The sequence below is a fragment of the Arthrobotrys flagrans genome, assembly GCF_004000055.1.
Source record: "Arthrobotrys flagrans strain CBS H-5679 chromosome Unknown unitig_8, whole genome shotgun sequence".
Lineage (NCBI taxonomy): Eukaryota > Fungi > Ascomycota > Orbiliomycetes > Orbiliales > Orbiliaceae > Arthrobotrys > Arthrobotrys flagrans.
Genome location: NW_027137553.1, coordinates 178674 through 200844, shown reverse-complemented (window position 1 = coordinate 200844; position 22171 = coordinate 178674). Strand labels below are relative to the sequence as shown.

General features: G+C 45.8%; 9 protein-coding genes across 9 annotated transcripts; 4 read left to right on the top strand and 5 right to left on the bottom strand.

Moving 5' to 3' along the window:
- Positions 1–50: 50 nt before the first annotated feature.
- DFL_006567 (uncharacterized protein) lies at positions 51–1918 on the bottom strand (the record flags this gene model as incomplete). The annotated part of the gene is made up of 5 exons (XM_067636017.1): positions 51–170; positions 243–1022; positions 1079–1537; positions 1593–1722; positions 1803–1918. 5 exons carry the CDS (start codon positions 1916–1918, stop codon positions 51–53), a joined length of 1605 nt encoding a protein of 534 aa, XP_067487677.1.
- Positions 1919–2999: 1081 nt separating this feature from the next.
- On the top strand, positions 3000–4000 carry DFL_006566 (uncharacterized protein; the record flags this gene model as incomplete). Its single annotated transcript, XM_067636016.1, has 3 exons — positions 3000–3814; positions 3876–3907; positions 3984–4000. The coding sequence occupies 3 exons, from the start codon at positions 3000–3002 to the stop codon at positions 3998–4000; spliced, it is 864 nt and encodes a 287-aa protein (XP_067487676.1).
- Positions 4001–4142: 142 nt separating this feature from the next.
- Positions 4143–4934, top strand: DFL_006565 (uncharacterized protein; the record flags this gene model as incomplete). The annotated part of the gene is made up of 1 exon (XM_067636015.1): positions 4143–4934. One exon carries the CDS (start codon positions 4143–4145, stop codon positions 4932–4934), a length of 792 nt encoding a protein of 263 aa, XP_067487675.1.
- A 94-nt stretch (positions 4935–5028) lies between these two features.
- On the bottom strand, positions 5029–5664 carry DFL_006564 (uncharacterized protein; the record flags this gene model as incomplete). Its single annotated transcript, XM_067636014.1, has 1 exon — positions 5029–5664. The coding sequence occupies one exon, from the start codon at positions 5662–5664 to the stop codon at positions 5029–5031; it is 636 nt and encodes a 211-aa protein (XP_067487674.1).
- Positions 5665–6096: 432 nt separating this feature from the next.
- Positions 6097–6689, bottom strand: DFL_006563 (uncharacterized protein; the record flags this gene model as incomplete). Its single annotated transcript, XM_067636013.1, has 2 exons — positions 6097–6482; positions 6545–6689. 2 exons carry the CDS (start codon positions 6687–6689, stop codon positions 6097–6099), a joined length of 531 nt encoding a protein of 176 aa, XP_067487673.1.
- Positions 6690–7847: 1158 nt separating this feature from the next.
- On the bottom strand, positions 7848–9862 carry DFL_006562 (uncharacterized protein; the record flags this gene model as incomplete). Its single annotated transcript, XM_067636012.1, has 2 exons — positions 7848–8567; positions 8642–9862. The coding sequence occupies 2 exons, from the start codon at positions 9860–9862 to the stop codon at positions 7848–7850; spliced, it is 1941 nt and encodes a 646-aa protein (XP_067487672.1).
- Positions 9863–11849: 1987 nt separating this feature from the next.
- Positions 11850–12149, bottom strand: DFL_006561 (uncharacterized protein; the record flags this gene model as incomplete). The annotated part of the gene is made up of 2 exons (XM_067636011.1): positions 11850–12020; positions 12120–12149. The coding sequence occupies 2 exons, from the start codon at positions 12147–12149 to the stop codon at positions 11850–11852; spliced, it is 201 nt and encodes a 66-aa protein (XP_067487671.1).
- A 426-nt stretch (positions 12150–12575) lies between these two features.
- Positions 12576–13158, top strand: DFL_006560 (uncharacterized protein; the record flags this gene model as incomplete). The annotated part of the gene is made up of 3 exons (XM_067636010.1): positions 12576–12621; positions 12686–12735; positions 12796–13158. 3 exons carry the CDS (start codon positions 12576–12578, stop codon positions 13156–13158), a joined length of 459 nt encoding a protein of 152 aa, XP_067487670.1.
- A 6213-nt stretch (positions 13159–19371) lies between these two features.
- DFL_006559 (uncharacterized protein) lies at positions 19372–22023 on the top strand (the record flags this gene model as incomplete). The annotated part of the gene is made up of 9 exons (XM_067636008.1): positions 19372–19441; positions 19506–19521; positions 19593–19741; positions 19809–19885; positions 19947–20043; positions 20103–20550; positions 20618–21011; positions 21433–21546; positions 21676–22023. The coding sequence occupies 9 exons, from the start codon at positions 19372–19374 to the stop codon at positions 22021–22023; spliced, it is 1713 nt and encodes a 570-aa protein (XP_067487669.1).
- Positions 22024–22171: the final 148 nt, after the last annotated feature.

Genomic DNA, 22171 nt, shown 5'->3' with positions numbered 1-22171 from the left:
TCATCAACATTCCCTTCGGCATTCCCTCTTTACCGTTTCTATATTTTTTTTTATCTTTTGTTTTTCTTGGTCGTCGGTATAGCGGTTGCATGGTTCTCATTCCTGATATGCTGGAATAGTTTGGATCGAGAGTCGAAGGTTTCGTTACAGACACCGCATTTATTTTGGGGCTGTAGGTTTGCATGTATCAGTACAAGATGAGCATTTGGTTAGAAAGCGGAGTTTATGTATTATATACTTGCCTCCTGTGGTTCCGGTTTCGATTGCTTTGCAGCTCTTCTTCTTGCTTTTTTGGTTTGGGGTTTTTGAGGTTTAACTTCGTCTTCAGCTTGTTCGGTGGGGGGTGAGATGTGGAGGTTTTTGGTATTTTCGGTGATCGATGAGTCGGAGTTTTCATCTTCGTCGGAGTTGTCATCGTCCGTCGGCTTCTTTTCGACGGCAGGGGTTTGGTCGGTTTCTGTGGGTTTGGACGGAAGTTTTTCCAAAGCAGCTTCGGGTTCGTCATCGTCGGGATCTTCTTCGTCTGGATGTTCAATCGTATCATCATCCTCCTGTTCGATTGCTTCGTCTCCCTCGTCGAAGTATTTTGTATTTTTGGCCTTTTTCTTCTGTTTCGATTTCGACGTCTTTTGAGCTTCATCACCATCCAAATCCAACGCAATATCATCCTTCCTCATCTGTCGTTTTATAATCTGCACAATCTTGATATGTTTCTTACTCTTCTCATGCATCTCCATTTGCTTCTCCGTTTTGAAAGTTTTATTACACGCCACGCATTCGAATTCTTCAATTTCCTCCTCCTCATCCTCCTCATCGTCTTCGTCGCTTTCGTCGGAATATACTATTTCGGCGGCTTTGGACCAGTCTGCTTCTTTATATTCCGCTAGTTTTGCGGCGTTTTCGAGACGTGCTTTACGGGACTGGGATTTCGAAGCCTCGCGGGATGCGGCTTCGAGTTCTGAGGTGGATTGGAAGTTTGGGAGGTAGCGGGGGTCGCGTTTACGGATGTAGAGGACGAATTGCTAGGGAACTCATTAACAAATGAAGTCGAATGCGAAGGAAGGGGTGGGAGGCTGACCTTCACGGTATCGTTAAATTCCCTGATCGCAACATCCCGAAGCTTTTTGTTTTCCTTTTCCATAAGTCTTTTCACCCGTCTATCCGGCGCATCTCGATATCTATGCCTATCCTCCCATGCGAAAGACTTCAATGTGGAAAACCCGGTCCAGGCGGTATAAAACCTCTTGACATCAGCCTGGTAATCGGATTTGGAGTTTCCGAAGGATGGGTAGTATGGAATATCCTCGTTTGCCGCCGAAGCAGCTTCTTCTTCTTCACGCGCCAAGGTGGAAAAGAGCTTCGAGGCGGTGGTGTAGAAACCTTGGGGGTTGCTGTCGGACATGTCCATGCGGGAGGAGAAGAGGGAGAATTGTTTTAGGAGTTCCGGAGTGGTGAGGGAGATGTTTGAAGGGCGGGAGGAGGTTTCATTGTCGTTGTCGTTGAGGATTTGGTCCTTGTGGGAGTCGTACCATGCGCGCTGTTTTTGTTAGCATACTATACTAAACATTTGATGTTTTTTTTACAAGACGGACCTCTTGAGGATCGCTGAGAACTTCATATGCGGCCTGTACTTCGGAGAATAACTTCGTGGCAGCTTCGACATTATTGACGTTCTTGTCGGGGTGGAGCTCTAGTGCTTTTTTACGGTAGGCTTTCTTGATTCTACCATTTTTTGTAAAGAAATCGTATTAGCGGTGTTTGGAGGTTGGAGTCGAGTATCAATATTGAGGATACGGACTAACTCATCCTGGTCGGCATTACGGTCGACGCCGAGGAGCGTGTAGAAGTCTTCTTTCATGGTGGCACCGGCGGAGGGGTTGGAGGGGGGGTGGGAGGAGGTGGATTGTTGTGCGCCCATCTGTCTGTCTGTGGTAATGCGGTGATGTGGTTGTGGTAAGTGGATGGTGGCGCTTGGTTGAGCTTAGCTATGATTCAGAGCTGTTCATTTTTTTGGCGCATGATTTTGGGGTGGTTGCCTTTTTGGGAATGCAACGGGTCAACGCTTTTTGGTTGGGATTTTGGGGGTAATACATTTATCATTCGAAGCCGGAGATGAGTTCATCAAAGATGGGACGTGATGGTGTATATACGTGCGAGGAACAGATTCATCTCTACCCTCGGTACTCTTCTTCCTCTTCCCTTCTCACCCACTCGAATAGTTTGCAATGCAGTTAGGCACGGAGATATATATATGATTATCGCCGTATACATCGTAGAAAAGCCTTTGGCAATGTCCGGCCACGCATGTGGTAAATACGGCTTTGGGCCATTGTAGTCGTGCTGGAGTACTAGGCTCTGACACGTACAAGTAAAGCCTAGTTTTACATATTCACATAAAAGTCCCTTTTTCTAAATATCAGAAGCTGATGAGTTTTTTCAACAAACTTTCTTTTGTATACGGATTTAAAATTTATAACATGCGTATGTAAATAAATTAGTCCAATTTGATCTCTATGAATCGATACGGGAGAACGTTGATACTAGGGTAATGCCGTAGTAAATGCTAATTTTCTTGTTTCTTTTTCTTTTCTTTCTTCGACTTTCGATTCAATACCAACGGCAAGAAATTTACGCTCGGTACAATCCTATCTTGATATGTAAATTAAATGATCATATGGGTATTGCGATAGATACTGCGAGGTGAGTATTTGAAGGGCGACCCGTATTTCCGAATTTTGGCGGACCCATCGATATCGATACATAGCATGTTAAATTTAGTGATGTCATCTATAGCTGCTGCTGCTCTTCTCGAAACCTACCCATTTTGGCATTGGTGTTGAATCGTCGCAGTCGGAATACTTGGCGTGGCTTGCTTACCCCATTGTGTTACGTATGCTAACCATCGAAATAAAAACTCCCTAAATAGAGTACAAACTTCGAAGCCAACCAGGTCTAGAGATAACCTCCAAAGCATACACATATTAACTACAAATTTCCCAATGCCGCCCACAATCCTCACCCTGCCAATCGAACTCCAATCCCACATCCTCACCTTCCTCCCCTGGCACGATCACTTCCTCGCCTCCTCAGTCCACCCCCTCTGGCTCTCCATCCTCCGTACCGAATCCTTCCGTCGTCGCCGTCACTACGGAAGATCCCCGCCGGATACCTTTACCAGCACCGCTTATAGAGCGCGGGATGCGTTAAATCCCGGTATGACTTACCACGGGGATGTTCCTAGAAGGTGTATAGACGATGATAGAGGTGAGAGGGAGCTGAACTCGCATGGGCTTGTGGAACTCGGGGTGTTTAGGTTGGGGTTTGAAAGAGGGGAGGGTAACCCGGCGGCATCTGTATCCGAGGTTTCGATGGTCGTTGTGGAGAAAGTTGATGGATGGTTGTATAAATATGATCGTAAGGCCTTTGATATTGCAGGGTGCGGGTTGTTGGATAGTGATTTTGTTTTTTTTGGGTTGAAAGATAAACAACCGCAAGGCGGTTTGAACGGTGAAGAGGAGGATGGGATACCATACTGGACCGTAGAATTCATGGTATCACCATGGACTCCGAACTCTGCTTACGAACCTGGGGTATTTACAAATTCGCAGGATTCGTTGGTGATAACACCGGATGTTAGGATACCGGTATTGAAGTTAAGAAGGGATATTTGGGAGTCGAAGGAAGGGACCTTACGGAACTTTATTGGAGCGCTCAAGGGACATGTTGGGATGGTGTTCTTTAGGAATCCGGGGGTGAGGAAGTGTAGATTGGATGTTGTTAATTTGAGAAGTGGATTTGAAGATCCGGGGAAGGTGTTTGTAGTAGATGCGAGGGTTTGGAAGAGGGGGGATGGGGGGGTCGGGGAGTGGGTCAAGGGCCTTTTTTGGAGGAAAAGTTGAATATTCTGGTATAGCGAGACCAATCCGTACCTGAATACGGACAGTCAAACCCCGCAGCATGCAACAGGCTAACCTCGATTTCAGACAAACAGTTACGTTAGATCTAACTATATCCCGTCTGCGAGCTCCAAAATCTCTTAACTCTCTATCATGCTTAGCAAAATCTCGAATGCATAAATTCAAGTATCGAGATGCCAAATATATCTCGCGAAACAGGTCAAAAGCTCCAAGCTTCATAAAAACATGAGCATCCTCTCCCTCCCCATCGAAATCCAACAGCAAATCCTCCACCACGTCCCCTGGCACTCCCACTTCCTCCTATCCACCGTCTGCCCCCTCTGGGCCTCCATCCTCCAAACCCCATCATTCGCCAAAACCCGTTATTTCTCAAAATCAAATGTCAGAGAAATCAGTACCGCACAACTCGATCCCGGCCTTCACGGCCTTCTCGCCACCGATGTTCTCGCCCTCGAAGTTCATCGAGATGGTGCCTGCAACACATTACTCAGGCTTTATCCAGACGAGATAAATGCAAGTCATGGAATTAGCAGCGATAAAGCTAGAAATGCAGTTCTTGCGGGACCAATGTATAGCGAATGGTGGGCTGCTGTAAACGACGAAGATCTCTTCGCAACTATTACCGATCAAAAACCGAAGAGGATAATCCACGATATCAGCAATTCGCCACTCCTCATTTCAGACGCATTGTTAAAAGACAACATAGGACGAACGCAAGAAAGCATGGGAAGGTTTCCGGATAAGTTAAATTTTACATTTAGCTGTCTTACACTTTTTAGGTTTGGGAATAGGTATCTTCCGGCTATTGAGCTTGATGATATTTATATTCCTGCGTTACAGTGGAGGCAGGAGGATGATTATAGTATCCATAAGTTTTTGGCTACGGTGAAGGAGAAGATGGTGCTGGTATTTGAAAGTGAGAGGAAGGCTGTTAGACTTTGGGTAATTTTTAGGATTTCGGATTTTATGGAGGATTGTGAGACATGGGATGTGCAGGTTCCGATTTTGGTGGAGTAACCAATAGTACTCGGTTATATAAAGACTCGGGGGGTCTTTTCCACTGTTTTATTCCCTTTATTTACCTAGGTGATTACTTAAGTAATTATCTATACTATGTTAAAATCTCCTTCAACCCCACAATCCACGGCAAATTCCCATTAAACCAAAACCTAAACTTATACTCCTGCCCTTCCTCAGGCGGTATATCCGGTTCCGGCCACACCAGTTCCTCCAAAAACTCCAAAGCAGTCTTAACGGATACCCTTACATACCCGCTCTCCTCAATCTCCACATCATCCAGCTGATCCCACGGTACCTTAATCATTCCATCTCCACAAAGTGGGATACCAAGTAAGTAGATATTATGTGCTACCTCTTGGATCTTTGACCCTGGTGAAGGGATTTGAAAAACTGGTTCTTGAAATAGTGGGAACTGGGACGTTAGACGCATTCTATAACCTCGGCCCGTGGTATCCGGTAAAGATGGGAGGATGGGAGGAGGAAGAAGGACTCGAAAGCCGTTTGCTGTGTAGACATACTCCAACCCGGGGGTTGTAAAGATCGCGTGAAGTCCGGATTCGGCTTCGGCTGTAGTAACACGAGAATACCACTGTTCCTTTAATAGTTTAGTTGATAGAATTATTGAGCCCCAGAGCTTGCAGACGTGGAGGCAGCGACAGTGGTCGGTCCAGGAGAGGTTTGTGAGGATTTGGGTTTGGAGTTCGATGGGGAGGGAGAGGAGTGGCATTGTTGAAGGGGGTTGAATCGGGGCTTTAGGAATGGATATTAGAGGGGAATTGTTAAATATGATGGTTTTGTATAAGATACTTAGTGGGATGGAGAAGGTATTGACTGTAAGGAAGGGGGTCTGTTGCATGTTGATGTCATGTGCGACGGGGACGTAAATGGGGTTAGGGAAAATGCAACAGCCTTTGCTGCGTTGCGTCACCAGTTGTGCTTACTTTGCTGGAGGTCGAACTTTAGACGTCGATCAGGCGCTGCTAATCGCCAAACCGATACGGTTTAATTATTCGGTTTCGAACAGGACTGTAACATGCTCATCTAGGCAGCGTTCACTAGATATCTAGGGCCGATCATATGATATTTATTTTTTTCAACTCCCGCGTCTAGATTTTGATGCTACCATCTCGAAGTATCTTGACTCATAAGATCCATCCTCTCAAATATACACTGGGTGCAACTCCACATTCGCACAGCTTCTCGGCAAATTCTTCGAATAATAACTATACCTCCAAAACAACTGCGGCGTAGCATGAGCCCAATCACACACCAACCAACCCCCAAAACTACTATCACCAGGTCTAACCAATCCACTCCCATTAAACCTATACCCCCCTTCCCCTTCCCCAGCATCTATCGTTACAGACTCCCATTGGTTATAACGCGTATCATAGGTACGTGATAAACCCCAAGGGAAGTCTGGAGAAAGATTGAAGATTATATTGCCGCCGGTTTTGTTGAGGAAGGCGATGCCGTTGCCGTTGGGGATTGGAGCGACGTCGAAGCAGGTGTCTGAGAGGCCGGCGCCGGTGTGGTAGGAGTAGACTGTAATTTCTTTCGGTCAGTATATTTTCTACAGAGTGGCTATGAATTCAGAGGGGGGTTACCAAAGAGGTTGTCGAATTTGGTTCGCTCGTAGGTAGGTCCGAGGAGCTTCGTCCTAAGGTGGAATTGTCTGGTGGTGTTTTTGATAGCGGAGACGGAAGTGGTAAGACACAATAGTGTCGCGAGGGTTGTGGAGAAAAACTTCATATTCGTTTAATTGATTGGTATCTATTCTAAACCGACTAGAAATATTAATGTGGATTTGAAGACTTATCGATATCGAAAAGTCTCACTTGCGAGGGCCTCCACAGCTCTTTAATATATCACTAGTTATAGCGCTAGCATGCATAAAACAACTTTTCTATCCCAATCGCGATAATATGCCCACATGCAAATTCGTAAATCAGCTTCCGGAATTGTTCTCTTTTTTTTTTTGTGCTCGCGCAGGGTGTCACGAAAGAACTTCCAAATGCTACCTACCATCTACGTCAGCCCTGAATCCCTGGTTAATTCTTGAACTAGGCTAGCCTCTTGACCGATATGCCCCATCGTTTTTAGTACCCATTTTTAGATTTCACCTGGACGGAGTTTTGATAGTGGAGAAGGAAGATGGAGTGTTTTTTTTTTTTGTCGAGGGGTGTCGATGTGAAGTGGCAGTTTTATTCTAGAGATTCGGAAAACAATGCACATCATGATATCACCCCACCACAGGCTCGCTAAGAACGGCGACGCTTTTTGCGAAAAAGGCTGGGCAGATCTACTTCACAAAAAAATTTTAAAAAATTTTAAAAAATCGAATTGTGATCCGCTATTTATCGAGACTGCAGGATGTGGAGGAGGAGGGTTGCATCGCATCTCAGGGAAGTAGCACAGAAAAGGGCAGAGCTGGTCCCTGTTATCAGCTCATCGGGCTAGCCGGTTGCCTTTAGGACCCCATTTTGAATTCGACTTTTGCTGCCTTGCGAGAGCATTCCGTTGATGGGCACTCATGATCATGCACTAGATTCAATATGCTAGTATGCATCTAAATGCTTCGTACGAACGACCCAATTTGTGATTGAAAAGAAAAGGCAGACATCTCACCGGAGAAGCCCGCTGAGAAGAACATTTACTATTAACACTAAAACGATCGTAAATCCAAAACAAAATCGCTGCAACCCTAATAACTACCGTCCTTTTTTTTTTTCGTCCGAATTGTCAAATTTTTTTGCAAGCCAGAATTTGATTCGCCAACGCCTGGCCTGTTTCAGGACCTCTTTCTTCTGATATCCAATTTACAAACTTATAACCCTTTGATAACGAACAAAAAATAACGATTAACAAGCTAATCACAATTTTCTTCGCAGAAAGATATAGACAGTTAGTTTAGTGTCCCCACATATTAAGGACGTCCCCCTCGTTGTATTCGCCAGTGACACCGTCATCCTCTACCAACCCTTCAAATCTCTCACGGAACTGCTGAACAGTCATTCCCATAGTGTTCTCGAGATCTTCAGCGTTTTCAAATTCCTCGACCTCCTGAGCGGTCAAATCATCAGTTGGTGGTTTCTTTGGTGGGATCAAAACGTTTCCAACGACTTGAATAACGCCGTCCTTTGCGATGACATCCTGGACTTTGACGGAAGACTGCGCGTTGATGAGAATGGTGATCAACCCGCCGAATCGGCTGATATCAACGCTCAAATGCTTGTTCTCAAGTAAAGTTGGGAGATCGACGTGGTAATGTCCCTTTGGAATATCCTTGGCCTTAACATCACTCTTTGATCCTGGATGGTAGTATGCGTCGGAGTACAAAGTCTCGTTGATGACGATGTGGTACTTGAGGAGGGCTTTGAGGTATTTCCTGCCCCATGGCGAGAAAAGGAAGCCATTGATCTTTGGTCCGAGCTTTTGGAAAGCAGAGTTTGGAGGGGCGAAGAAAGTTCCACCGGTATGTTCGTGGGGGATCTCAGAAGTTAGGTTGGTGAGGTGGACGGCGAGGAGGAAGGTGCTGAATTCAGACGGGAAGAAGTGGATTATTCGACCGGCTGAGGGTGGGGGGATTAGGATGGAATCTACGGCATGGATTACACCGTTGGTTGCGAACTGGGTGTGAACGATGTATGTCAGTATGCATAACTTGATTACTTTAAGCAAAGCTTGGGGATGTATGAACTTACGATATTCCCAGCAACAACATGGCTGTAGAAATTGACAGCAAGACCGCCAGAGCCGAGTCCGACGCGGATTCTTTGATTACCACCGAGTTCACCTCCGTCCAAAGCAGATGGAATGGTGTGCCCAAGGAGAAGCTTGAAGACAGGGTATGCGCCGTTGCTAATGTGATAAGTGAGGAATTTCTTGATGACATCCTTTGGAGGCTTCCAGTCCTTTGGCGCATCCTTGAACTTCCTGAACGCATGGTTTGTGGGGACGAAGAGGGTGTAGTTCGCGATTGTGCTGTTGAGAACTGCGACGATGTCTTCGTGTTCTGATACGATTGAGGCGAATTTAGAGGTATGGTTGGACTTGGAGATTAGCTGCCAGATGGTTTCGTTGGGAGGATGTGGCTTCCATGGGCCATGTGGAGGAGGTGGGTGCTTTGGCTTCTTCCCTGGTTCACCTGGTTCTCTGGGTGGCCAGTGTGGTGGTTTTTCACCCGGTTCTTTTGGATCTCTTGGTGGCCAGTGCGGTGGTTGGGGCGGTCTATCGCCGGGTTCACCTGGAGGCTTTGGTGGCCATGATGGTGGCTCTTCGCCTGGTTCACCAGGTGGTTTTGGCGGCCATGGTGGTATTTCACCTGGCGGTTTTGGAGGCCAGTATCCTCCGTCATCTGGACGTTTATGCGGACCTTCATGTGGACCTTCATGTGGTAGGCGTGGGCTTCTGCGTGGGCCTCTAGATGGGCCTCGACGCGGACCCTCGTGTGGTCCTGGATATAGTCCTTCGCGTGGCCTTCCGCGTGGTCCCCCATGAGGCCCTCCGTGTGGCCCTCCATGCCTATGATCATGATGAGGGTCTCCAGGAGAACGATAAAAGTGGAAGAAATCAGATAACTCGAATTGTTTCTCGCCATCGAGGATACTTGGTGGACCGAACCCTTTCACGGTATCCGTGTCGAATCCCGGCACACCCTGTAGGTTCCTCTCCATATAAGGTTCCCGAAGTATATACTGTGGCTGGAGCACGTCACGACGATGTTCGTCCTTCTCGTGACATGGCCTACCATCATGATGAGGTTTCTCAGGCTCAACGACCTTTTGCTTGTCATCGGAAGTAATCGGAGCCTGGTGGTGATTGTTGGAAGCGACGAGCTTGATTGTTTGTTCGTCCGGAATGACGATAAAACCGGCGGCAGCAAACGCCGCAGAGGCGATGGGCAAAAGAAGCGAGACCCTCATTTTGGTCTACGGATTATTTTGTCCCCATCAAAATTATACAAAATGGTTCGAAAGATTCGCTGTTAAGACAAGATCAAGATATTTATTATCTTATCAACGGAATAATTAAGATTTAAGTATCCTACGGCCAGCAAGGGAGGAATTTAGGGAAAGGAGGGCGGCAGATACAAGCTTGATCTTGAAAGCAAGCTGCGTCAGCTTTACGGTGGGATGGTGGAGAACCCGCGGGGCCGGCTTTGCAATTGGCAATTGCAATCCAGACACAAATGACGTGAAGGCTGAATAACACACTGAATCGGCATATCTACACACCATCTTTTCTTCGATAATAGCGAGCCTCGCGCAATAATCTTCTCAAGTCTGCAAGGCGTGTCTGCCAAGAGCCCTGTACCGGTGCGCAGCTGGCATGGAACGGACGGAAGTGGGCCCGACTTCCTGGCATTTGTTCAAGCCATCATTTGGGTTCTGCGGTTTGAACGAGAACGACTACGTAAGCTTCGCCAAGTTTTATGCCGATTGTCCGACCATATTAATTCGAGAAATTTATTACTTTTGGAGATTCATGACCACTGGAGTCGGACTTCGTATGCTGTATATTAATGTCTTGATAAGGTTAGGCAAGTGCATGCTCCCCCTCGTCGGTGGTTAAATTCTACATATAAAACTTTTTCTCTAGATGTATAAATAATATCCAATCGGCAGGGTTTTTGAATATAGAATTTATACCATGGCCAGCCTTAAGGACGGTGTTTGGGACTCAAGGGCCTGGAATATAACGATTTTATATAAAAATACTCCGACCGACTGAATTGACTGACTGATTACCGTTAATACAGCCAGCACTGTATACAGCTTATCTCGACACTTCGTCCTTCAATAGTGAGCATATCCGTGCTTGACCAATTTCAGATCGACTGAGATACGGTCTCTATTTTATAGATCCGGAACATACATACCGTCCACATCTACTGCAGTTCTAGACTACTGTTTGATCTTTCATTTCATAATAAGATTATCGGATGATGGAGTGGGTCGCTGGAAATGAGGAGCCCATCTCGACAGGATCGAGCTTACGCGGCGACGACGTCGGCTATTTCGACTTGTCTTCTCTGCAGCAGATACAGGCGGCTAGGCCGGCTGACCCTTAATTAAAATCTTGTGAACCATGAAGTTTGTTTCAACTTCTCTCGAAACAAAAGTTGGTCAAGGTTCCAACTCTTGTGAACAATTCCGGCATCCTCCCCCCAAGATCTTGAACATCGACATTTCTATGTGCCTTTAGACCCAGAATTACAACCACCTTTTCAGGCGCTCTCGATAGCATATTGATCCTTTAGGGCATACAAGGCACCTTCGAATCCTAGCTTACCCACGAGATCTCCTTGCATCTTCACATCATCGTCTCTCCAACAGTATCCCAACCAGACCCTGCAAAAATCCAACAATAACACAGATTTAACACAGCCAGCACTCTTAATCCCGTCACTTTCTCGCACAAATGACTGTCAATCGCCGTTTTCTAACTCCCTGCCTATAAGGCATACCTTTCCAACAATCACGCGAGAATCCTACGTTCTCCATATTATTCCCTATTCGACGAAATCAACCATGTTCAATTCGCCAGTTACCTTGTCAATGTTGTGTACTTGGAGGTACAAAAGTTGAAATTCAATGCCGCAAAGTAGATACACCCAGGATATCGTAACAGCCTGGACTAGTTAGCTAACTAGCCCCAACAACCAACAGTGAATAGAGCCAATAACTTTCAACAGGAACTAGTGAACCCGGAAAATGTGCACCTCGGCGTCTCGAAATGTAGCGAATAAGCATGAGCCTATATCGTAAAGGGAACCACCCAAAATAGTCGTCTGCTGCACGTGCCCTCTAATTTGAACTCATGCAGGTGGCCAACCCTAGGCCACTGCTCCAACGGTTTTCAACAGCCAATTTGCGCGAAAAAAAAGAGCACTAGAAACTTTCGGTCTCGTTATCCAACCGTTTTGCCCCACTCGATCGTGTGCATCGAAGCTTTCGGTCTGTTGATCATTAAGATAGCTGTTGGATCGGGATGATGAACCTTTTGGGCGATGGACCGAGGGCTGAAGGATCGGGAGCTCTTCGAGGGGCGATTGTGAAGTCGACGACTTTCGGGACTAGACTTGAATGTTTTATCTATTTAGCACGTTTGAGAGAAGAATGTGGTTTATCGATAGAAGAAAGGAAAAGGTAAAAGGGTCAGAGCCTAGTTGGAACGTACCAGTAGGCCTACTTTACGTCCTATACTCATGTGACCCTTCTTAAACCCGGAATCTTGAAAGTGGGGGTCGTTCTCTGGGGTGCTATGGTGTATATCTGGTTTGGCATCCCGGTCAATGGGGTGACATTGCTGTTCGGGAGCAGGATATTGTTTTGCATATTCTATCTCTTCGTTGATGCTATGATTCGATAGGTGATAGTTCCTTTCAACTAGAATACCCTTAGTTTGAAGCTATAGAATGATGCAAACTAGGCCGCCAGTAAATTATTCAAGTGCGTCATCGTATCCAGCATAGCCGTATATATACGTCCAACCATTCGGCCGACGTCGGTGTCAGGCACCAGGCCTTGTCATCGACGGTAACAAAAATCCAACAAGTTTACCTGTGTTGTGCCATCCTTACGTAGCTCACCCGAGGATATACCGTTGCGGAAAGCCTCAAACGTCTCGACTTTCATGACGCTAACCATTCCCGTATCCCTCACCACATTCAGGGCCATTGGTAAGGGCGATATGTGAACAGTTTGGGGTTGTGAGGTGTAGGTTTACTAATAGTGGAACTGAAGCGAATTTGATAGCTATTGCGGTCGCGAAGGCTGTTACTCAGAGGCAAAAGGTACTTTCTGTATTATTAGATTTGTTTTAACGAATGAGGTATAATTAAATTGATAACTAGATACTCGTCTTTGGAGGTGCATATCACAGCTCTGTGCTAGCCTTTCCAACCACCGAATCACAATCTCCGTTGAATGTACCACATGAATTCATTATCGGACCTTACAATGACATACAGTATGTCCAAAGTCTCCAGCAAGATCCCATGATCACAAGTGACCTTGCCGCAGTCCTAGTAGAACAAATGCAAGGGGCAGGAGGTTGCCATGCCGCCTCACCTGAATTCCTTCAAGCACTCAGAAAACTAACAAATTCGTCCAAAGCAATCCTGACGAGTAGACTTCACCCCAGGCGACTTTCAACCATATCACGGTATAAACCCGGATATGACGACTTTAGGAAAGTACTTAGCTGGTGGGTCTAGCTTTGGATGTTTTGGCGGGAAAGAGGAAATCACGAGGGTATTTGATGAAGGAAGGAAGGATTCACCACACGAAGTCAATGATGCCCTGCCGACTCTGGCTACAGAGGGAACCTCGCGATTGTATGAAGACTGATGCATAAGTTGGAATGCCATCCTAAGATTCCCTTTCTCTCGTAAGCGATCGATATGTATCTATGCGACAAATCTACAGCGCAGCGAACTCAGTGGACGATATTGGTGATGCGGATTCTCTCCTAGCCTACTATCCCATTATCTGGGTGACATGACATAAGCTGAAGGTGGGTACCAATTTTCTTATAAGGCGGCCAGGAAACGCTCTCACCTTGACTGATGTAGTTGTTTGATATGTAAGACATAGTACATCCTACTACGGAGGCCGATTCCTGGAGGGGCGCCTCTAGATTCCTTGTCACAGTATCTAAGTTATTCGGTATCGCATGTCGATGCTATGAATAATTATATCCATGGACCCAATTAAAACAGTCGTCGGCGATATTTCGAGGTCAACGTGGATCGACTGATATCTTAATGCGGTCTCTAAATGCCTTTCTGAATACTGACGAGGCGATAGAAAAGAAACTCGAGGTCGAAATACACAATTCACAATCCGACTAGGTACCGCCCTACAGGCGAGCATTGAAAGTGGGAGGGGATCCGTAGGCCCGAAAGAGGAATCCTTCTCGCTCCAGTAAAGTTGACCTCCTGCGGGGGCAAAGAATGTGGTGAAACGAAGGCTAGAACTAACTAGAACTTGGGTTAGGCTGTTAAGGTTGAAAAAACAATTGTTCATCAGAAAACATGCACTTCGAGCTTGGGCGAGGTTGGTATAATGTGTTACGTTGACGATGTAAATCGAATCGCATGGACTGGAGTACTTGGGTTCGATTGTTGTCGGCTCCCAGTCCAATGCCTCTAAATAAATACTAGTAAAATATAGTGCATGAATACTTATACAAATCTGGCATCCACAAGTTGGCCAAAGCTTTTTCGCATTGTTCACGTTCAAAATGTCATAAAATCAGCGGGTGTATATAGATCAACAAGATCAACATATTATTGACTGCTTCGGTTGACAGTTGGGATTCCTAATACACTCTTAAGGTTTTGTCTCATTATGCTATTACGGTAGGTCGCATTTTAGTTCCGAATCGTCGGTACAACTTCAGAAACACTTTTTGTGCGCTTCGGGTCCTACTAGCGCATTCTGTTATTCCAAGTGTTTACATACAATCTTTAGGAAAAGTCGTTAATAGATCTGTAGATATCTAGTTTGTGTAACATCAACAGAGCAACCGTCGAAGTAAGTAACTGACTAGGTTTCATATGAAGAAGGCCCGGGGAACCGGCTCATACTCCAAGTCCCGAACTAGAATTCTTCAATTCTATGACAAAAGGAAATTTAAGTGGCCGTCGAATCCCACCTCAAATTTATTTGCTTGAGACATTTGCCGGGCTATTCATAATATACTTTCCACTGCCAACTGTTCATCAAATGAATTTGAGTTTACGGGGTTCGTGTTGGCTGTTGAGCCGGGCTTGGTCAAAGCGGCATGTTCTCCTGAACAAACCCAAAATGACAGGACGGCGCCAAGATAACTTTAAACAGCTGGCCATCATGGGGCAACTATGAATTCATGAAGTGGGTTTTGACCAAAATTCTCACTTACACGCGGGTGGGGGTGAGGGATGTTGTGAGGCAAGGGGGAAAAAAGATTCAGTTACATGCTTATGTATTACAATTCGCCGCGGACAATTGCTAACGATTTACTGGTTATTTTCTTTTCCTAGGATAACGCGACGCAGAAAGCTGAAGCTGGGAGTGGTAATGAAGATCTCCAACGGTTTGGTTCTAGTGAGGCCCTATAAATGGGACAATATAGGGTTCAAACACTTGTTTTCCACCGTCGGAAAGTGATGGATTTTTATCACGATTGGAGGCTCATGTTCAACGTGTTTCGAGATTTTATAACAATAAAGTTTCCTTCAGTGAATCTTGAAGCTTAGCTACCTATGGTATGATAAGGGCCCGCTATAGCCCTATCTATTACCGTTGAGATTTCCCGGTTTCCTTGACGGCACGGAAGTCGCTGGCCTGCTTCCGCGATTTTGAACATATTACAGCTTAAGGTGGCGATTTGTGAGAGCTTGGATGTAAGACCTTTTAGCATACGAGAAAAAAGGACCCTGTGATACGAGGCACCTTTTTGTCTTTTTACTCCTGAAAAACGGAGCTCAAAAAGGCTTGAAAAGAAGCGAAACCTTTCTGCAGTCTGCGTGATTCAGATGCAGCAATGCTCTGACCATGTAAAAACTCTCGCTGCTTGAATTCTTCCTGTTTACACGAGAAGTCGGAGTATCAAGTAGAGGTAGTTCCTGCCGACGGCATGTCGGATTTAAGTGGGCGTGACGATCAAAGAGGCTGCATGTTTGCTTTTGAGATTTGGAGGGGACAAGAAAAGGAAGCGGGGATAAGTGCATATGTGGCGTGCCCCAGGTTTGCGGGGCGGGTGCCGGTTATTAGATATCAAAGCTCACGGGTGGATTTTCGAGATTTTTTGAGGTATCTTTGACAAATTTGAGAGGAAAGAAATTCAGGCTGCTGGAAACGAAAAGGGTATTGGAATTGTCCCAAGAGTGATTTTTTGTGGGGTTGAGTTACTCGAGAAATACTGCCAAACTGCTCAAATTTTGTGTTAAATGTTGCTGTTCTTTCAATGGGAATATATTCGAACTGGGAGGATTCAGAGCAAGACAACTGCATATATTACGCATGCACGGGCGCTTTGGAGGCGATAATTTTGGCAACAGAGGTTCTAGTTCTCTGTGAGACGATGTGAGCAACTGCCGGCCTCGTTTAGGTATAGGTAAGTATCGATATTCATAGCATATGAAGTCACGATGTTTTTTGTCGTTGGTGTGAAAGTTGCCGAATATTGGAGAAATAGCAATTATGAATTACAGACATAACAAGAGCTGATGTCTTGGAGGTACTTATTCTTCAACAGGAAAAGATCCGATCATATGACGATATTTTGACGATGCGAAAAAAAAAAAAGGATGTTCAGGCGGGATTTGCGATTTTGGCAAACCCCAACTCGACCCGGTCGAAGGTCGAGCCACGCGAGTCGGCTGCGATTTGGCGGATTCAGCGAGAGACCGGGTATCGGCTCTATGGCCATACAGGGTTAGGCCCCAAATCGTCATTTTGAGGGCTACGGGCAACCGCTATCGAGCTCTTCGCTTCCTTTAGTTGCGCACGGGCTTCTAGGCCTTCAAATCTTGTGACTTTGAGCCTTTCCACGACGAGAAAATTTCGGATGGTTGAAAGGCTTAGTAAAGAGAAACGTATGTGCGACCACCCCTCTCTTGCTAGAAAATTCTTTTTCTGCACGATTAATGCATGCACTCTTCGAAATTCGAAAAATGACTATGGAAGAATCCGTGAGGTATATACATACTTCCTAGGTACCTTCATACCTCGGCGGACGCCATCGGATGCCGAGATGTTGCATTTTCGATTTATAAAATCGAAGGGTTGGAGTTCGTGTTATGGCTGTCAGCCCGAGCCCTCGACGGTTGATAGAGCTAGGATATATTAACCCTACTCCTGCCGGCCGTAGCTGTCCATGGTCGTGATCATGCAGGTGCATAGAACAAAATCGAGTCTGGCGAGCCATTTACCATATCGCTCAGATCCCTTCTGCGCCTCTGCTCGATATTCTCGCGAATGGAAAATGTAAAAGGCGGGATAAATGCGTTCCACGATGTCGAGGGGACAGCCGGGTGAGAAACCTCTTCTGGGGAGCAGATGCGCAAGCTACCTCCAGAGGTACTATGTGGTGCGTAGTCTCCTCGACCAGTCGACCGGGTCCTAGCTGCAGCTCAGGTAGTAGTTTCTTTTTCTATCAACGCATGTCACTCTCGGTACATAACACCCAGAAACCTGAGGAAAAACTAAAATCATCGCTGCCTTCGAAGACCAATGAAAACAGCGGGACATGCTCCACTTTAACGGGGGCCTGGGGTACCCCAAGAAGGCACAGAAATCTCGGTCTCATCGATGAAAAAAATGTGGAGGCCCAGGCTCTGCCTTTGCATGCAGAAAATGAAAATGAAAAAAAAAAAAAAAAAAAAAACCTATTCTTCCTGGTAACTATAAAGGCGACAGCATCTGACATACCCTTGCCAGAGAGAAACGGTCGGCCTGCGCTTTTTGGTAGCTCTAGAGTTTGGGATCAATCCAGGCTCTCTGAGGTCGCAAACCATACGTACAGTGCATATTACTCGAACCGTGGGTTGCAATTGAAATACAACTGCAGGCACAGGAAGGATTGGAGTAACCAACCGCAGAGACAAATTCGACCAATCTACCTTTATCCTAACTTAATCTACCAACAGTACAGACCTCATCGACACCGTCGCCTCCCATTTGATCCAAATTTCTTTTCCTTCTGCTCCTTTGGATGGTGTTATGTTATGTTATATACATTTAGCCCAACAGCTTGAGGTAAGAAAAAGAAAAGGAAAAAAGCAACGAGTCCCGAAAGATTTGCACAAGGACAAGAGCTGGTTCATAACCGTTCAAGCTGCTATGGGTCCCTTCGAGCTATAATAACCCAAGCCTGGAAATAATACAGGCTTGCAAAAGTGCGAATTGTTTCTACCCCAAATCTGACGGCGTATAGCCCTGAGGAAAGGATAAAACCAACCTGGGGTCCCTTTCCTGTCTAGGCGGCCTCGAGTCCTCTTGCATTCAATCGCTGGTTGTTTTTATCATCATCTGCATTTGCATTTTGTATTCCGATAACAACGTCGCCCAGTCGATATCCTCCTCAGTATCTGCGGCATTGCCAGCATCGAACGGAGCATTAGTATCTACCCGCCCAACCTTCACCTGCACCACCACCACGGCATACATATTATATATCTACCTAGGTACTAGCGGGAGCTAATCGCTATACAAACCAGACGAACAATTCTTCACGACTACGAATATTCGATTTCCCAGGGAGGAATTCAATTCTTATATCCGTCGAACCCCGAAAATACCTTCGATACGCCCAATAAAATTGCTTCACCGTCCATCCCTTGGCTCACGCAATAGGAATCCACAATCCTGTGGCAATAAAACCACAAAACTTCTAGTGAAATTCCAATCGGTCGTGTTGTCTTACAGTCCGGCCAGACCTGTTTTGAGGCATCAGTTAATTCACTGCAAGGGGCGACATTCGGTTCGGCATTCTCAGCACAGATCGAGGGCGATAGCTATATCGAAAGTTCCTCGTAACAGTCTCCCAAAGCGTCAACAGCTGCAAGGCACATAACGGTTTACGGCAGACCCGAAGTTACAATTTTGTCTGAGAAGGTTAAAGCTGCAGGCATAAAACGAACCTGAAGCAAGTTGCTTGCCATACTGGACAGCACAGCACAGGACTGCACTGCGGCGAGGAAGCACCGTCATTTCAACAGCCTAGTCTGTACGTTTTACGCTATTATGCCAACCTTCTGAAATTCAAGTCACGAATCGAATATTTTACGTCTTTTTATATAATTCCGGCGGGTCGATACCACGGCACTAGCCATTCCCTGAAATATTGGCCCTGAAATTGGTTTGAATCCAGGAGGAGGTGGTGATAAGTTGCGAATTAGGGCGACGGCATATTGGAACTCTGGGAGCAAAGGGATAGGAAATTATAATTTTTATCTAAAGAACAAGCCAGGGAATCGGGTCTGCAATATTCAACCTCAGTCCGGGAATTTATCTCTAGATCTGGTCTTGAAACCTTTTGTTTGCCTGCGACTCCTCTAAATTTCCAATCTCTCGATCTCGGTCGTTCTGACTCTGACCATCAATCAATTACAATCAATTGCGGGGTGTCTTTTATTTTCTGTTTCTCTTTCAATGCCCTTGCGGGATTCTGGACTTTGATATCAATTCCATCTCATCCATCCGCACACCTTTGAAATCGAACCTCACCTTAGCGCAACAACAACCACAACACACCGATTAGTTCTTCCTCTCGTCGCATCCACCAACATCTCCTACTATTATATATACACCTTTTGCTTAACTACCGCGAAGATATAATTTTGGTCGAAGGGATAAGGCTGCCTTTCAAAGGCAGCGGAGGATTGGCTTTGTCCGTTTTGCTGGCCTACACTTGCATGTCATAATACACATCATCGACAACCATGTGGTGGATAAATTTCCAAGAAGGCTCGGTGATCCCGGGTATCATTGTGGGATGTTTCGTAGCAATCGGTGAGTTTTTGAGAGGACATGGACTTATATGATTTGAATCCAGGAAGCTAACTTTGGCATATAGGCGGTTTAATATTTGGGTATGAAGCCTATTCATTCAACTTCTATGCACTTACAGAGACACTAATCATCTAGTGTTGCGAATCCATAGATGGGATACTGGTAACATCAATGGCATACTGGCAATGGATTCGTTCATTCGAGATTATGCTACAAACGTTGATGAACACGGGAGGCCCTATATCACTGCCAGCCAATCGAGCTTAATTGTTTCGATTCTTTCGGCTGGAACAGTCATTGGTACGAACACTTATTCAACAAGGTGAAGACATAGTGTACATGTACTGACAGATACACTTTCTATCAGGATCTTTGACGGCCAACTTCTGGGCAGATTGGATCGGGCGAAGATGGGGCCTGATATTCTCATCCACATTTTTTACCGTATGTTTCTTTGTCTTACTATATTAACTCGTTATATTGCATAGTCCTAATATTCTCATAGGTTGGAGTCATTCTCCAAACTCTCTCCACTACTCTCCCTCTCTTCATAGTTGGTAGAATGATAACTGGTATCGGAGTCGGTCTTATATCTGTGATGGGTATGTATGATTACGTATATTCACTCCCCAAAGACCTATCGGTTAATCAAACCATACAGTCCCCCTATACCAAGCAGAGTCTGCACCAAAATGGATCAGAGGCTCAATCATCGGCTGCTACCAGCTCTCCATCACCATTGGATTACTTCTCACAACCATTATATCCAACGCAACACATTCTCGAACAGACGCTGGTGCCTACCGAATACCAATATCATTACAAGCTATCCTCTCCGTCACCCTAGCGGTAGGTATGTTATTTTTGCCAGAGTCGCCTCGTTTTCTTGTTAAAAGAGGTCATCCGGAGGCTGCGACTTTGGCCCTAGCCAAACTTCGAGCTTTGCCGCCAGACCATCCAACCTTGCAGGAGGAGCTTGAGGAAATTGAATTGTTCCATGACATCGAATGTGATTTGGGAAAAGCGACATGGAAAGATTGTTTTCGAGGCAACTTGGGTGCGAGGTTGTGGACTGGATGTGGGCTTCAAGCGTTGCAGCAGTTGACAGGGTTCGTAGTCGTCCCTTGTTCAGATATTCGGGATCCCCGAAGGCAGTAAACTGACCCTAGCCTCTAGCATCAACTTCATCTTTTATTACGGTACCACATACTTTAAAACTAACGGCGTATCCCGACCATTCGTCATCTCACTCATCGCTAATATTGTTAACGTTGTGGCGACGATACCTGGTCTTTATCTCGTTGAAAAAGCTGGAAGGGCACCGTTACTCTTCATTGGAGCCCTCGGAATGGGGTTTTGTCAACTTGTAATTGCCGTTGTTGGTCTGACCACTAGCACCAATGTAGCCAACAAGGTTCTCATCGGTCTGACTTGCGTCTACATCGCATTCTTCGCAATGACCTGGGGTCTAGGTGGCTGGATTGTCACGGGTGAGATCTTCCCACTTAGGGTCAGGGCAAAGAGTATGAGTATGACGGCAGCGACGAATTGGATTGTAAATTGGGCCTTGGTAAGTCTCACAACTCCCCCGGTTTGCTTTTAAATATGCCAAAAAGGTCTTTCTCCCTTCGCCTTGCAGTACCTTGTGTGTCGTTCCACGAACCTCAATATTTTGGCTTTTCTCTGCACACAAATTTAGGCATCCCACATCCGTACAGTTGCTTGTGGGCTTGTCCTTGCTCAAATCATCCAATAGGATATTTGATATCTGGGCCATTCGTTCATACACAGTCCCAAGAGGCGGCTTCCAGAAATAAGGAAGCGAAGAATATCGATGCGACGACCGAAACCGCATTACTGTCCGCGACCGGCTTGTCGTACTTGATTTCCATGCTCTGCTACCTCTCTCCTTCGTTTATGCTACCATTTAGTCATACAGTAATTTTAACAGATACAAATAACTAACATTCGTGGTCTTTGGTTGATAACAGAGTTACTCGACTCCGTACCTTGTTGATGAAAGCCCGGATTCCGCTCGACTTGGTTCTAAGATCTGTTTTATCTGGGCCGGATTCTGCTTCCTGAGCGTGTGGTTTGTTCAAAAGGTAAGAATAACGTTGCTCTCTTCGCTGCCTAATCGGTGCAATGTCGCCCGATGTTGCACAGAACAACTACTCCGAATTCGTCCAATCTCGGGTTCAAGAATTAGACTAACCCGCCATTTAATACTCTAGTACATCCACGAAACAAAAGGCATTTCCCTCGAACAAGTCGATGGAGTCTATCACGGCAGTACTGCCGCCAAAATCCGCAACCGTCTCTCCAGTGTCACTGGTTCCTCTCTCCGAAAAAGGGACACAGCACACGTCAACGAAATCATTCCACTACATGTCGTCGCAGCAGGTGGCATGCCATCATCCTATTCGAATCGCGTTCCTCTATCACCGCTATCTCCAGTCCATAGCATCATACCTTCGAGCAGTCGGGGTAGCAATGAAGCTAATCCCAGCAGTCTAGAACGGGGTATTAGTCTACCAGACAAGGAAAATAGCATCCAAAGGGTTGATACCAGCGGCTCATAGCATGCTCCCTATTCTTAAAGTTATTCCTTTTGTCAACTTTTTATCGCTCCTTGCTATTTCATTATTATTTTTACATACCGAACCTTGGAGTCTCGGTAGGATACCCCCCACGCAAACAAAATATCATGCGGGTCCGGCGTTCGCGGTG